The sequence below is a fragment of the Folsomia candida genome, unplaced genomic scaffold (assembly GCF_002217175.1).
Source record: "Folsomia candida strain VU population unplaced genomic scaffold, ASM221717v1 Fcan01_Sc016, whole genome shotgun sequence".
NCBI classification, from domain to species: domain Eukaryota; kingdom Metazoa; phylum Arthropoda; class Collembola; order Entomobryomorpha; family Isotomidae; genus Folsomia; species Folsomia candida.
The window spans coordinates 3,765,990-3,780,933 of NW_019091208.1; the positions used below are offsets into that span (position 1 = coordinate 3,765,990).

General features: G+C 39.9%; 2 protein-coding genes across 2 annotated transcripts in view; one reads left to right on the top strand and one right to left on the bottom strand.

The window, feature by feature from the left end:
* Nucleotides 1-14,944, bottom strand: part of LOC110856549 (neuroligin-4, X-linked) — a 90,232-nt gene that overhangs the window by 55,358 nt on the left and 19,930 nt on the right. Inside the window, exons 3-4 of the mRNA XM_022105034.2 lie at nucleotides 1,208-1,363; nucleotides 622-710 (exon numbers count right to left, since the gene is read on the bottom strand). Of these exons, the coding sequence (XP_021960726.1) occupies nucleotides 622-710; nucleotides 1,208-1,363 (245 nt within the window). The remainder of the gene's footprint in view (nucleotides 1-621; nucleotides 711-1,207; nucleotides 1,364-14,944) is intronic.
* Nucleotides 11,001-14,389, top strand: LOC118437774 (methyl farnesoate epoxidase-like). The gene is made up of 8 exons (XM_035857122.1): nucleotides 11,001-11,256; nucleotides 11,312-11,435; nucleotides 11,504-11,622; nucleotides 12,060-12,339; nucleotides 12,404-12,580; nucleotides 12,660-12,736; nucleotides 12,801-12,981; nucleotides 13,488-14,389. The coding sequence occupies exons 1-8, from the start codon at nucleotides 11,151-11,153 to the stop codon at nucleotides 13,939-13,941; spliced, it is 1,518 nt and encodes a 505-aa protein (XP_035713015.1). The 5' UTR covers nucleotides 11,001-11,150; the 3' UTR covers nucleotides 13,942-14,389.

Here is a 14,944-nt window from a genome sequence, read left to right on the forward strand (position 1 = left end):
GTCTAATTTTTCATGCAAATATTAGTTCAAACGAATAAATAAACAGGATACTACATATATGTACTGTACATACGTACTTGAACCTTTGTCCTTTTCCTACTGGACCAACTGGAGCACACACAACATCAATAATATCGCTAACAAGGCATCTTACACCAACGTTCACGTTAATAAATATGTACCTAAATACATGTACATACATGTTCACCCAACTAAACATAGTTACGTGCATGCCTCACTTATTCAGCCTTCATTTCAGTTCATCAACCCCCCAGCAGAATTGTTATTGTTTGCTAATGATCAGTGAACAGTAAATATTTATGTGGATGCGGATGTGGATTCGTGAACAGGATATGACTTGAATATAATCCAGTCTCGGGGAAAATTAAGTGATTCGTTCGTGTTCCACGCCTCTCTCTCGGAATACTTAGCACGTATTATTTCCGAGGAATAGACAAAGGATTCCCATGCAAGGTAGGACTGACTCGAGAGAAAGTTCGTTAGGGGAAAGGTCGTTCGCTGCGGCTTTGGTCGGATTACTCGGTCTCAGCTTCATTAAAGGATTTTAAAATGGAAATGGGATGTGTGTGAGCGGCATCGTCATCTTTTGTTCGTACGTACCTGCGTCCAGTGAAGGGCAGCAATCACGTCAAGCAGGGCGAAGTTGGCGGGGGACTTAAAGTAACCGTCCGAATTGGCGTTGAGGAATCCTGGAAAAGAAATTTATTTCAAAAGGTATTAAGTATACGGGTAGAAAAGTGGTATTAAATCAGTACTGACCGGGGTCCATATATATATGACTTTACCGGCACTGGTAGTAATTAGCATTACCGTTTAGTAATGCTGTGGTAGTTAAAAACTTATCACAGAAACAAACACTACCAATCCGGTAGGAAGTTGTTACCAAATCTAGACACTCTTAGAAAACTGGTATTACTACTGGTATTACTGGTCATTACTGACCCGACTACATATCTGTAAATATGACTCAACCGACACTGGTAGTGGTAATAATGGGCATTACCGTTTAGTAGTCTTGTGGCAATGAAAAATTTACCACTCAGAAACAAATTATGTACTACCAATCCAGTAGAAAGTTATTACCAGATCAATACCAGTAAGACTATATCTGACTCCACCACACTTTTAACAGTGTAAGACTGACTTACACTGTTAAAAGTGTAAGTGAGACGATGAGTGTACGTACCTAAGATTCCCACGCGGAAGGTCACAGTGACGACGATGATATTGCCTTGGCTGGCAAGCAAGGAGGGATCATACGGGTGACCGGCACCCCAGCCGTAATCTTCCCCGTGGACGAACACCATCACAGCAAGTGGACCACTATTCTTCCCGTTGGCAGCTGCAAAAAATAAATTAGCAAGTTACACACACAAAAGGGCACTACACGTTTACATACAACATACTTATGCATAAGAAGATTCTGCACATTACTTATGCCACCCGCATAATGAAATTGTCTTGAAAAATGAGCAAATCCTGTCTAAATAGCTTTACTACCGTATAGCCCTCATCACCACTCTGCTGAATTCCGGTACAAAAATCGGCCCAGAAATAAAATCCATGAAAGAGAAAAATTGGACTTTCTCCCCATTTTCATCACCATTTCCCCACCATGGACCAACCCAACCCACACGGCCACCATTCAATTCTGGATAATCGCACAGCGCAGCGCATTCTTAAGCTACACGGCCAACTTCCTCCCAGTACGTCGTAACCTCAAAAATGCATTTCACTGTCACACTCACCACCACCATGCCACCAGCCAAAGAATGTGCGGCTCAGCAAGGACACAGCCTTTTTTCAATGGGTCGAACACACACGTGGACTTGAGGTTTTTACGAGGGGAATAAAAATACCACATGTTATTACACTTCACAATTCCGTAACCTGTTTGTTATTGGGATGCAGGGCAATATACAATAACTTATCGACATGGTCACGTCCACCCAGCCATACGTAAAAAATGCAAATAGGCATTGTACGTAGTGATTTTTAATGGTAGTTATATACCTTCAGTGGCCGCGGAAGGTTGGTAGGGACATTAACATTGTAGGATAAGGGGAGGCAGGGGTCTATATAAAATAGGCAGATGATGGGTCCCTCTGTCCCCAGCCTTCTGCAGCCACTGGTCACGATATTGCGAAACCCCGCATCCAAAAACCACGAGACTTTTCGCTTTTGATTAGAGGAGTGGAATGCTATGGATGGATTTCATTTCAAATATTCCTTCATTCCCGAGCCAGCCAGCTTTCTCCTCCACTTTCTCCAACTCTCTCTCTCCAAAGTTGAAATTGGAAAGGGTGCGGTCGGCTGTCGTGTCGGTCAGAAGGGTCAGACGATGGATTGTTCACTCTCTGAAGACGGGGATCTTTATTCCACATGACAGAGGACAGAATGCATGAGTCAACTCCAATTCTGCACCAGCCACACTTTGAGCCCGCAGAGAAGAAGCGAGAAAGATAAGAGAGAAAGTTGGTCCGAGGACAAGTCAGAGTTGAGGTTTTGTTCTCGGCCGGAATATGAAAACTCAGTGCACTGAAAGTGATTTCGATATTAATGCATTGTTGCAGGTTGAGGGAGACGTCAAACCTTGTCAGTCAGCGTGATAAATATGTTTCCATAAGAATTTTGATACCCTATATAGATGTCACTTTCACTTGACCTATTTCACACAATGGGATTTTTTCTTAGTCTTCAAATATCTGCGCATTATTACTTCCGCGTTGTACATAAAATATTTTACGGTAGGTACTTACTTTTAAAAAAATAATGTAAAAAAAGAGTAGGTAGTCTGATCAGTGTTTCGGGTGAAAGTAAACAACCACGTGCAAGAAATAAGGGGGAGAAAGTGGTTTCTTGCGGGTATTTTGACCTGCAAGAAATATTTCATACGGTGCGTGGCTAGATAGCGCATATTTCTTGCACTTTCTCCCAGTTTCTTGCACCTTTTTGCAGTTTCTTGCACCTCGCATTTCTGAGAATATCTTGCAGCTCGCATTTCTTGCGTTTTTTGGACCTCGCATTTCTTACTTCGCACTGCAAAAAATGTAGTAAACCCGCCCGAACCGAAACACTGGTTAGCCAGCTTCCTTGAAAAATCAAACGTGACGAAAACCCAATGCCACCCTCACGACAGAAAATCGAACCCTTTTTCTGTTGGGCCACGTTTTACCACTCCTCATTCCCAAATATGAGGTGACATGTTTGTCCGCAACTATCATCATCACACTCACTCGCCATCGCCACCAACACGGAGTGAACCAGGGCTGACGAGATTGTCAAGAAACTCGGTGGTGGTGGTGGTAAAGGGGGCCGTGATTCATTGAAGCGTTAACAAGTTGCAATGACAAAGGATTCATCTCATCCATTTTCTCAGGGCACAAAGGAAATACGCGACACAAGATAACAAGCTGTATCTCTTTCTCTCTTTCTCCGCTATCACTCGACCAGCCAGTTCTTTCTGCTTTCTATGATGTCAAATTTATCTAACGTGATGAGATGGGAGGAGGAAACGGACGGATCGATGCAATCAAGTAAGTAAAACATGATAATACTTCCCGAACCGCAAATGTGTACGGGATCAATTTAAGTGTAATCGACATCAAGGGTGAAAGACGCCACGACGCCGTTTCCTTTGAGGTAGATAAACATACTACACTGTTAAAAATCTGGTATAGTTAGATATGTACTCCATACTGGTATTGATTTGGTAATAACTTCCTACCGGAGGGGTAGTAGTTTGGTTATGAATGGTAAATTTTTCATTAGTACAACATTGCTAAACGGTAATGCCCGTTATTACCAGTGCGGGTAGTGTTACTTATGTATGTACTCCAGTCAGTAATGATTTAATACCAGTCTTCTAAGAGTGTAAACAAAACGAGTGACTCGCTGAATTACAAACGAGTGATTTTTGATTATTGGAAACATATATAAAATTTCGAAATATTCCTAACTAAGCTAGCGCCAAAGAGTGACAATAAGTGGCCAAAGTTGTGCAGGTGTCATGTGCCACGTAAAGTAACTTCTTTTCTTCTGGAGATATGACGAGTGTGGGAAGCTGGTTGGAAAGATGAGAGGAGTGAAAGCTTCCTCATTTACTTCCTGTCTCAGCCTCCTTGAGAAGGATAAGTAAGTAAGGGTTCTGTCGCCGTCCTCTTAACCACCACCACCAGAAGTACGTAGCTGGCACCATCAGGAGCAGACAGACAGGGTAAAAGTGGGTTGATCTGATCATGATCATCCTCTTAAGCAACTCGACTTTTCGGGATCATCGCCGCCGTCATCACCTTCATCGACCGAGAACGAAACAAGGCACAACGTTCATGTATTTTAACACGTCCCTCCGATGGCATCAGGTTTCAAATCTTATTATTTACCGAATCATGTGGTGCTGCCCTGTTTATTGGCTGGATTGGGTGGAATGTCGTTATGAGATTTGTTGGTTAGGGTGAAAACTGATAGTTTGGATTCATATGTAATATTAGAACATTTAATAAACCGTGCCAAACGGGCATGAAAAAGTGGTGTCATGTAGGTAGTAAAATGTAAAATGACACCAAAACATGAAAAATTATGTGATTTATGACCTTTCACCTGGTTTGATCGCAGGTCAAAAATATTGGCGGTGCTTGTTTTGTCGTGAAACCTCCCTTTAAACTGACACCGCACCTGACGATTAAGGTTAAACTTAATTTTGGACCATACCTGACGATATGGAGACTAGTCTTATAGACCCGATTTTCGTACTCGACTAAAAACTACAAATTAGAAGCATAATGGCCAAAACGACATTTAATTATGTTGAACCGTTCTGGAGATAACCTGCCCACGGACGGACGGACAAAACGATCACAATAAACGGCTTCCGCCACTTAATAACCGACCGTGTGCGGCTATGCGAAATTGCGAATATGAAAACAGTTCCCTATTCTCCCGTTCTTTATCATGCACCAATAAATGCATACCCTGGCAAGCCATACACCTCCATAAAAGGAGCCATATATATATAGCTGACTAAAAGTTAAAGTTATGCATATGTAAATGTTGAATTACAACATGCATGGAATAATTTCCCCGCTAAACTAGGTCCAAACAATCCAACCGTGCAACATTCACGTCCGTCACCACCTCCGGGCATGACAAAGACTTGAGAATTATGCACAGGTTGGGAAATGCCAAAGTGAATAAATATCTGCACATATTCATACATAAATAATTTTCTGGTCAAATATGCATTCAAAAAAAGTTGCGAAATGTCAAACTGATGTGGAGAAGTGCATTCCAAAAAGTATGATTGTTCTCAAACCCGTAACGTTTCACCCACATTTGTGCCCAACGAAAGAGAAAGTTGGGCTCGAAAAATAAGTGCAGTTAATTCCCCCCAACCCAGAAACCACCACCACCACTTTGCCATCATCCTCCGTATGTGACTAAAAACTTGAAGAGTAGGAACGCATCCAACTGCTCCGCCTCTTTTATGCCCTCCTTCACGACAGTTAATGAGCTCTTTAGTATCGTAAATATGTCAAAGTGCCATACCACACCACATTCCGAGACCTACATTACTATTACTACTCACTTACTACTAGCAGCGAGCGGGCGGGCGTGCAAGGAAGACTCGGAGGGAGAAAGTAAAAGAGGAGTAATTTCTATTGTAATTTGCTCAAAAGAAATTGCCCCTTTCTTTCCCGGCTCACAATTAGTTTAAAGTGGCCCATTTCTGAAAAAATCTCATTAACTGTAGTGGCTTCATGGGAATATGGGCATCCTCCAATTTGAGCTAATCAGCTTTTACATACATCTGCTTAAATTTTTGTGGTGGTGGAGTATGCACCCATTGCAATTATCATCAATCACGCACCCCACCTTTTTCGCACGTGGGTTGCGTATTTTTTTGTGGTGGGTGGGTGGGTGGATGGATGCATATTTTTAGTATATTTACCAATGATTTCTAAAATTCTGTGTAGTGAAAATATTATGCAAATTTTTATAAAAAAAACAGATAGATAGCTAAAACAATATCAATCACGCCACGTGGGTGGGTTGCGTATTTTCTAGTTTTTTTGTGCTGGTTGAGTAGATGCATGCATATTTTTAGCAAATTTATCAATGATTTCCAAATCCTGAATGAAAAATATGCAAATTTTTATATAAAAAAAGAATACATATCTAGCAATCACGCACCGCACCTTTCGCACGTGGGTGGATTGCGTAGCCTTTGTTCTATTAGGCGGATGCATGCATATCATTACTTACCATATTTTTCAATGATTTCCAAACCTCTGTGTATATAAAAATATGTAAATTTTTCCAAAAAAGAACAGATACCAAAAACAATTCTATCTAAAACTTAATGAAACTTTTCTGAATAAATAAGTACGAAAAACTTGGCCAGGTTCATAACTAATAACCAGCCAGACAAGGAACTAATAGGGATCAGAGAAAGCTTTGAACTGCACTGCACATCTTTTTTTTCAACTCATATTTGTATTCATTCCTTGCGCCCGTATCGCGGAATATTTTCCAAAAAGGTGGAGAAGCCAACGGACAAAGGAAACTAAGAGAAAAACTCTTTGAATTCATGTACCAACTTAACGTATGAATCCACAATTCTCATCCAAGAAATAAAAACATGAAATACATAAAACGCTCCTACTACTCGTAACTATTGCCCAGAAAGGAAAACTTTTTCTGACAGTTTTACCCTTCTCTCTCTCTTGTTTTCTCCTCCAGTGGCCGCGGAAACTGTGGGGGCATGTGGGGACGTTAACATTATAGGATAGGGGAGGGCCGGGTTTATATAAGTTGGGGAAATGATGGCGACATCGAATAACCGTGACGACATTGTCCCCCTGTCCCCACCCACCCTTCCGCGGCCACTGTTCCCCTCCATCTGTATCCCATCCTATCTCCTAATGTAAAACTGGTCCGTAAAAGTTTTTCCCACTCACTTCTTTGAAAAGAGAGAGAGAACAAGTGTGAATATAAAAAAGAACAATGGAAATTGTCAACTCGACAAAGTCAGTCAGTCACCCATTCGGTGAGTAACGGCGGATTCCTTATGATGCAAGAATGACACAAAGAGAAGGAACGAAATGAGCCCTTTTTTCCCCAGCTTCACAATTTATTTTATTCCTCCAGGCTTTCACACAAGTTTAGCTTTAACTCAAATGACAAACTTTCATTCAGACATATTGTCCCGGATTGTATTGTTGGATAGGCCGGTTCAAATTACGTAAAGCTTTTCGAAAACGACCAAAAGAACTGGTTTGGCGATAAGAAACGAAAGAATTTAAGTGAGTAATAACATCAGTAGAAGTGGACCATAAGCAATCCACCTGCTGTGTGTGGGGGGCTGGGGCTGCCAAATGAGGAAAGTGTTGAAGCAATCAAACTCTATTTCTAGTTGAAAATCGGCCCAACTTTTTTGTAGCGAAGGTAACTTTACTTCGTCCCGTTTTGAAGAAAATGACAAAAATATCCGGGAATTGGGTAGGGGAAAGTTTAAAAAGCGTACATACAGGTCCCCAATTATTACCTATTTTCAACCTAAAATAATCCATGGAACGAAATAAACTTTGTAACAGGGCCATTTTACTGGCGAATAATAACTGGGAAATAATTTGGTAGTAAAACTGATATGTGTGTGTGTATGGAAGGTTCGGTGACATTGTTAATAATGGGACTCACTTTCCCTCTTCCGAGAAATGTATATATAGCTAAAATAAGTTGTCGTCTTCATATAGATAGAAATGTACGAGAAGAAAGGAGTTCAGGTTAAAGTGACATTTAACTCTGAACTCTGCTAAGAGTTTATGTCATGTCATCGTCACAAAGTCGTGTCACAAAACAAACTTTGAACATTTTAAGTTTTGCACAATTGTAGCTTGGAAACTCGGATTAGTACGTACACATAGTGCTGATATTACCATGTACGTACGTATTTATGTATAGTTTCTAGATATCCGCCCTACCCCCATTTTACACGAAATTGCCAGAGTATACAATGAAAATGCTCGATGTTAATGGTCAAATCCTTCCTTCCTTCCGTCATGCTTATGCAACAGAGAGGATTATGTCATTGTGCGCGTTGCATGACTGGATAACCAGTGGCCGCGGGAGCTGTGGGACATCTGGGGACATTAACAGTGGGAGGGAGTGGTTTATATAAGATGGGGAGATGATGGAGACATCGAATAACCGTGGGGACATTGTCCGCACCTTTCCGCGACCACTGCTGATAACGATCTGTGTCTGTCTGTCTGTATTTATCTGCAGTATAATGATGCCGCCCTGAAATGATGACAGTTTTCAGACAGAAAACACAAATGAATCATTGCAACACGAATTGCGAAATGTTTGTTCCTTTCACTGCTACAACATTTTCCCAGTGAAAGCAGAATTTACCCCGAGTTCTGTAAATTCTGATACAGAACGAGTCGCAAACTGCTAGTCTGTTGTCTTGTCCTACATTCTTTCCCGACATACCAGTACCATGGCCATTAAGATATTTATTATATTGTTCGCGTGGTCCTCAAATCCAATAAAAGCACTTTCCCCAAGATTACTGGATGCCACAAAACAAAACTTGGGACCATCGAAAGGATTACTGCCCTTCTTGTCGTCTGAAAAACCCACCAGGCTATACCCGAAACCTTACTCACCCGGGATTCGGACAGAGGATAGAATGATGAAGCACCTGGATCATAAAACAAGCATTTGCGCCGCATTCGACTGACTGGACAATTTATCTTGATTGTCTAGGAATGGAATGTTCATCGGCAATTTGGTTTTATCGCGGAGCGTATCTCATACACCACCACTGACGCCGCTTTCGACTCCCAGTTCACTAAATGAACTCATCTATCCAGAGACAAACTTGGTTGGACTTTCGAGCAAAGCGGCATACATCACCAAAACCAAAGCAGAGTAGTAATGGTCGTAGTAACTCTAAACTTGTGATGGTTCCGTGATCATCGTCATCGTCGTGATCCGGGGAGAGAGAAGTGGAGAACCTTGCTTTCTCCAGATCGGGACAGAAATTGTTCCGCAGTTGACACACTTTCAGAGAGGGTTGTAAATTACTCAACTTGTTTTGTTTTCCACTTGACAAATACGCGCGCTTATTACGAGGATCAATATTGTCGTGGAGGCAATGTTTCGAACAAATGTTGACCGACACATAAATACATATTGTTAAGGGTTTATTCGTATGGAAATGCGAAATATGTATTCTTGTTTTATGTAGGATTGGATAAATTCTCATGAAAATGGTCAAAATCAGCACAATTTTAAATCATTGTTCGCCTCTGGGAATTTATTTTACAATTCTGGACGACAAATTTGTAGTCAGTAATTTGATTAATAGAATAGCCCTGAGTTTTTTAAGCCAGTTTCGATAAGTTCCAATTTTTCTGAAGGCTTCGTAAACTTGAAATCTCCTTCAAAAAGTGTCAAAATCTGGAGTTATGTTTGTAAAAAAATGGAAATAACCAAGTACAAATTTTCCGTTCGGAATTTTAAAATACCGAGAAATGGTGAAAAATGTATTGAGTTTGACGATTTTGGCAATAAATCATCGACTCCTACGTTAATTGTTACGATGAACAACATTCCATGCTAAAAATAAATAACGACAAGGTTTTTATTCTAACTTTCTAAACGCTACATTTACTCGGTCGAGTAGTTCCAATGAATTAATTATTGGATGTCTCAATCTGTCTCAGTTTCTATGAAATGGATGAAGTTAAAGATATTTCGATCAGGTAGCTCAGGGTTTTTTCTCTGTTGCATTACATCATTCTTCCCTTGGAATAAGTATTTTTAACCCAGGCGAGGCCGAGGATAAAAGTAAAAGCACTTTTGTGTTCACTGTTCCAGATAATGAGCGATGAATCACTACTGGAAACTTTTGAGGTTTCAGATTAATCGATTTCTTGCTAATTTCTAATTCCGTAATTGAATTCGTAACAGTTGATGGTTGTGTGGGATTAAAGAACATTTCAAAGCATGGCATTGCTCAACTTGAGACAAATTTACACTCTTAAAAATGTGGTAGTCAGATATATACTCCGTGCTGGTACTGATTTGGTAATAACTTCCTACCGGATTGGTAGTAGTTTGTTTCTGCGTGGTAATTTTTTTTCATTACCACAACATTACTAAACTGTAATTCCCATTATTACCGTGTCCGTGGTGGCATATGTGAACCCCGGTCAGTAATGATTTAATACCAGTTTTCTAAGAGTGTACTCGTGATGCATGATATCAATACGTTTCAATTTCAGTGGTAGTGTCTCTTTAACAGAATATTTTCCTTACAAAATCGAAGAAACAGATTCATTAAAAATGCATGTATTTTAAACCCGAATCCGCCAAGCTGACAAATGGGGCAAGGTCTTTAAGCAACGATATACGTAGCGAATTCCATGATACTATTGATACTTTAATCGATGCCGAGAAAATGGCAGGATTTGCAATTCAGACGGATAAAACATTTGCCAAAAAACTTCTTTTCAATTTGATCCGAATAATCATTCAATATTTGGATGAAAAGGAACAAATTGGGTGGAAATGAAACTCATGATGGCTCTTTTTATACAAATCCAACTCAGACATTCTTTCCGCTTTTGAACTCATCTTTTCAAACTGGCTTCTTATTTATTGCCCGTGCTAGAGGCCCGACTTCTGCTAGTCATTCCAGATATGGTAATTAGGAAAATAACATGTATGCAGTCATTGCATGGGTATTACTGATAATATAATAAACTAAAGTCTAGTTTAAATCCACAAAAAAACAGTTTCTCGTCAAAACTTCATGTTAACTCATCGTCAGTGCAATTACAAAACCATGGTCAAGTGATGACTGCATCATCACAAAAAAAGTGAAGGACATCATGATGATGCTACATTAGTGGACTATCTGATGCCAACAGTAAATAATAATGTGTGTAGCATGCAGTTAGTTAGTTAGTCTGCAGTATGTGATGTGATCTACGTATGTACATATAATTGTTCATCACATTTACATCTGGCTTCTTGCATGTAATTATTTATTATAGACACAGGATTTAAAGTGAACGAATTTTCATAAAACTTGGAAATTTTAATAAATAATATTAAATATGATTAGTCTCACGTTGGTGGGATGTTTTCTGTTGGGTGTGTTGGCATATTTGCTAATCAGTAAACGGTTAAATAAACCAAAACTTAAGGGGAAATTACCACCAGGTAAATAAAAACATTGATTCAATTATGTATATAATTCGAAATAAAATAATTCTAGGGCCACCCGGTCTTCCGCTGTTGGGAAATCTACTCCAAATGAATAAGAAAGTTCCCTTCATGACATTTGTAGACTGGGCGAAGGACTATGGAGATATTTACTCGTTTAAGATGGGAAACTCTGTGTAAGTTAGTGGGATAATCGGTATGGGATAATTTTTTGATAATGCAACGTTTCGACATATGCATGCAGATCCTACGTGATTAGCGATCCTACTTGGGTCAAGGAGCTGTTCTCGCAAGATGCGGCTTTCGCTGGACGAATGTATATCGGGGACATGGTAGATTTATACAAGGATGGAACAATGCATGGTACGTGCATATACAAATGCATAACTCACTTCACCAACCATGGAATGGAGGTCTCCCAACGTATGCTCTCTGATTTTGGGGCGAACTAGTGTCAATCGGTTACAAATTTACTTAATATGAAATTTGCGGAAGACACAATCTCCTAATGGGCACGTTTGGCAGAGATAATTGCATCCGAAGAAGAGAAAATGCGCCTTAAAGTTTACAAATTTTCCAAATTTCCTGCGATTTTATTTTCAAAACTTTCTCCTCTTCGGATGCAAATATCTCTGCCAAACCTGCGCATTGACAGATTGAGTCATTTACAAATTTCATATTAATCAAACTTGTCATCAAGTGACACTATTTAATTTGATAAAAATCTGTCAGCATACGTTGTGAGAACTCCATCGTAAGTAATAAATTATAATTAAAAACACGCCCTAATTATTTTCCAGGAATCATCAACACAAACGGGGACCATTGGGAACAACTCCGAAGATTTACTCTCCGTCAGTTACGAGACTTTGGGTTTGGCAAGAGCACAATGGAAACCTTGATAATGGACGAACTTAAGGAAATCTTGGACTGGGTGAAGGACCATGAAGCCGAATCGGTGGGAAACATCAAGGAAAAAATGACCATTGCCGTTATCAACTCGCTATGGACGATCCTAAGTGGACATCGGTACAAGCATGATGACCCTGCCCTGCAAAAACTCACGTCAACCGTCACCTCGTAATAAATTAGTGTAGTTGATCGTACTTATTTACGAGATTTATGGAAATTTTATCCCGTTCAGAGTTCTGGAAGACATTGCCGGAAGTGGAGGTCTCGTAATAATGGCACCCTGGCTCAAGTACATCATTCCAGAATGGTCTGGATATAACGCGTTTCGCCGAGTGCTGGAAAAATTCCGGGTCATGTTCACCGCTGCGGTGGACGAACATAAGCAATCGTATTCAGAAGACTTTCAACGGTAAAAGGCACAAATTCCATAAAATTTCCTAAAATTTCTAAAGTTTCCTACAATTCCGTGATTTCTTCACGATTTTCAGAGATTTTATCGACGTGTTCCTCAAAGAAATTAAGACATGTGAAGATGTAGATTCCGCCTTTTTTGGGGAACTTGGAGGTAAATAAAATCGAAATTCTTGGTGTAATCTAATTTTTAAAATATTTTAAAATTTTCATAACAGAGAAACAATTGGTGGCTGTAATCGCGGACTTATTTATGGCGGGTTCCGACACGACGTCAACCACGTTGGATTGGACTTTCCTCTACTTATCCACTTTCCCCGAGGCACAGAAAAAACTTCAGAAAGAACTTGATACCGTTATTGGAGACTCGAGACTTTGTGGGTTGTCCGATAGGCCAAAGTGAGTTGCAGTGTTTCGGGTGAAAGTAACCACGTGCAAGAAATAGTGGGAAGAAATTGGTTTCTGGCAGATGCATATTTTGACCTGCAAGAAATACAAGGCGCAAGAAACTACGCCCCGCCGCAATAAATAGTTCATAGGGCGCGTGACTGGATGGCGCATATTTCTCCCAGTTTCTTGCACCTCGCATTTCTTGCGTTTGTTGCTTTGCAGTGCAAGAAATGTGACAAACTAGTAAGAAACGAAACAATGTTTTGGACTTTCAAGAAATGCGAGGCGCAAGAGACTATTTCCCGATGCTATAAATAGTTCATAGCGAACGTGGGTAGATGGTGCCTATTTCTTGTACTTTCTCCCAGTTTCCTGCACCTCGTATTTCTTACATTTCTACCTTCACACTGCAAGAAATGTGTCAAACCCACAAGAAACGAAACACTGAGAGCTTGGTGACCGTAAAATACCCATTTTATAGGCAGTACATATGTAGATTATGTTTCATCTTCCAGCCTTCCATACACCGAAGCACTTCTCGCCGAGATTATGAGATACTCCTCCATCACCCCCAGCGGAGTGGGTCATCGTGCCATGGCGGATCGGGAATTTAAGGGTTATGCAATTCCCAAAGACACGTCACTCCTCGCCAACTTGTATCATATTCATTTCAACCCTAAAATTTGGGGAGATCCGGAAAATTTCCGCCCCGAGAGGTTTCTCAGCCCTGATGGCAAGACGTTCAAAAAGCATGAAGCCCTCCTCCCATTTCTCGTCGGAAAGAGGCAATGTGCCGGCGAAACCTTGGCAAGGGACACGCTATTCCTCTACACCACCAACATTTTCCACAGATTCCAAGTTAAATTCGATCCAAAGGATGGCAATGCGAATCCAGGAATAAAACCGAGACCGGGATTTATGCTGAATCCGATGGCGTATAAAGTCGTGTTTAAGGATCGACAGGCATAAAGTTTGAAAAGTTATTGAAATTCTATATATCTAAATTTATTTGATCAGAAATAGAAAATATCTGGTAAACAAAATAAAAATAAGCAAATGCTTTTACTCCAAAATTTCCTCGCTAAATCGTTTTTTTTGTTTGAAATTTTGACGTAAAGGAATTTGCTTATTTTTATGCAAGACCCATTCAATTTAAAAGAATCAAAGTAAATGCAAACTAGTTTAATATGCATGATGAATATTTTTGCTTTCATTTATTTATTGTGCAATATTCCGTCAAGTGTAATAATCTCTTGTAATTCCCGACATAGGGGCTTTATATAATCTTTATGTAATCCTCAATAGGTTTTAATCCACTATTTTACCTATGTATGCATATGACCTTGTTTTGTTTTTCTGTTTATCTTGCTTGGCTCAATTCAACTTTCTCCTCTAATAAACAAACTATGTAACTGAATTGAGGGAAAATTATGCATTATAAATCGTCCTTTACAAAATGGGCCGTGTAGGAAGGAATCAGCGGTGAATTCACGGTTAAAAATAATAATTTACTGAGCCTCAATTTTTAACAGCCATTTAGCACTTTTTACGGTGTGATTATTTTGGGTACAGGTGCTGCATCAACGGAAATATATTATTTTCTGTGAGAATTTTGAGAATTTTCATTATTTTAAGGTCCTATAAAAATGGCATAATTCTTAATTTGCCCCAAATTAGATGATCAAGAGGGTCAAGCTCTAATCAACTCATTCTGGCCTTAGATTTACAGTTTTCGAAATAAATTTTTGCCGAACTGTGGCGTTCAATTTCGAGTTTTTAGAGCTGTAAATTCATATCTAAAAGCCGTGAATTCACCACTAATTCCTAGACGGGAAACGGATCTGTATTTGTAAAGGGTTACGCAATTCCCCGCATATCATATCGCTCCGAGCAAATTAAAAGACATCTATCACCCCACACCAACTTTTCCACCACTGAGGATGACTTTGTCTGATGGAAAGTTGCTTTCTTC

Excerpts from the sequence above, each read along its gene's own strand:
- LOC118437774 (XM_035857122.1), top strand. The coding sequence starts at position 11,151 with ATGATTAGTCTCACGTTGGTGGGATGTTTTCTGTTGGGTGTGTTGGCA. Across the intron at positions 12,737-12,800 it reads CTTTTTTGGGGAACTTGGAG|AGAAACAATTGGTGGCTGTA; the intron begins GTAAATAAAATC and ends TTTTCATAACAG. Across the intron at positions 12,982-13,487 it reads GGGTTGTCCGATAGGCCAAA|CCTTCCATACACCGAAGCAC; the intron begins GTGAGTTGCAGT and ends TTCATCTTCCAG.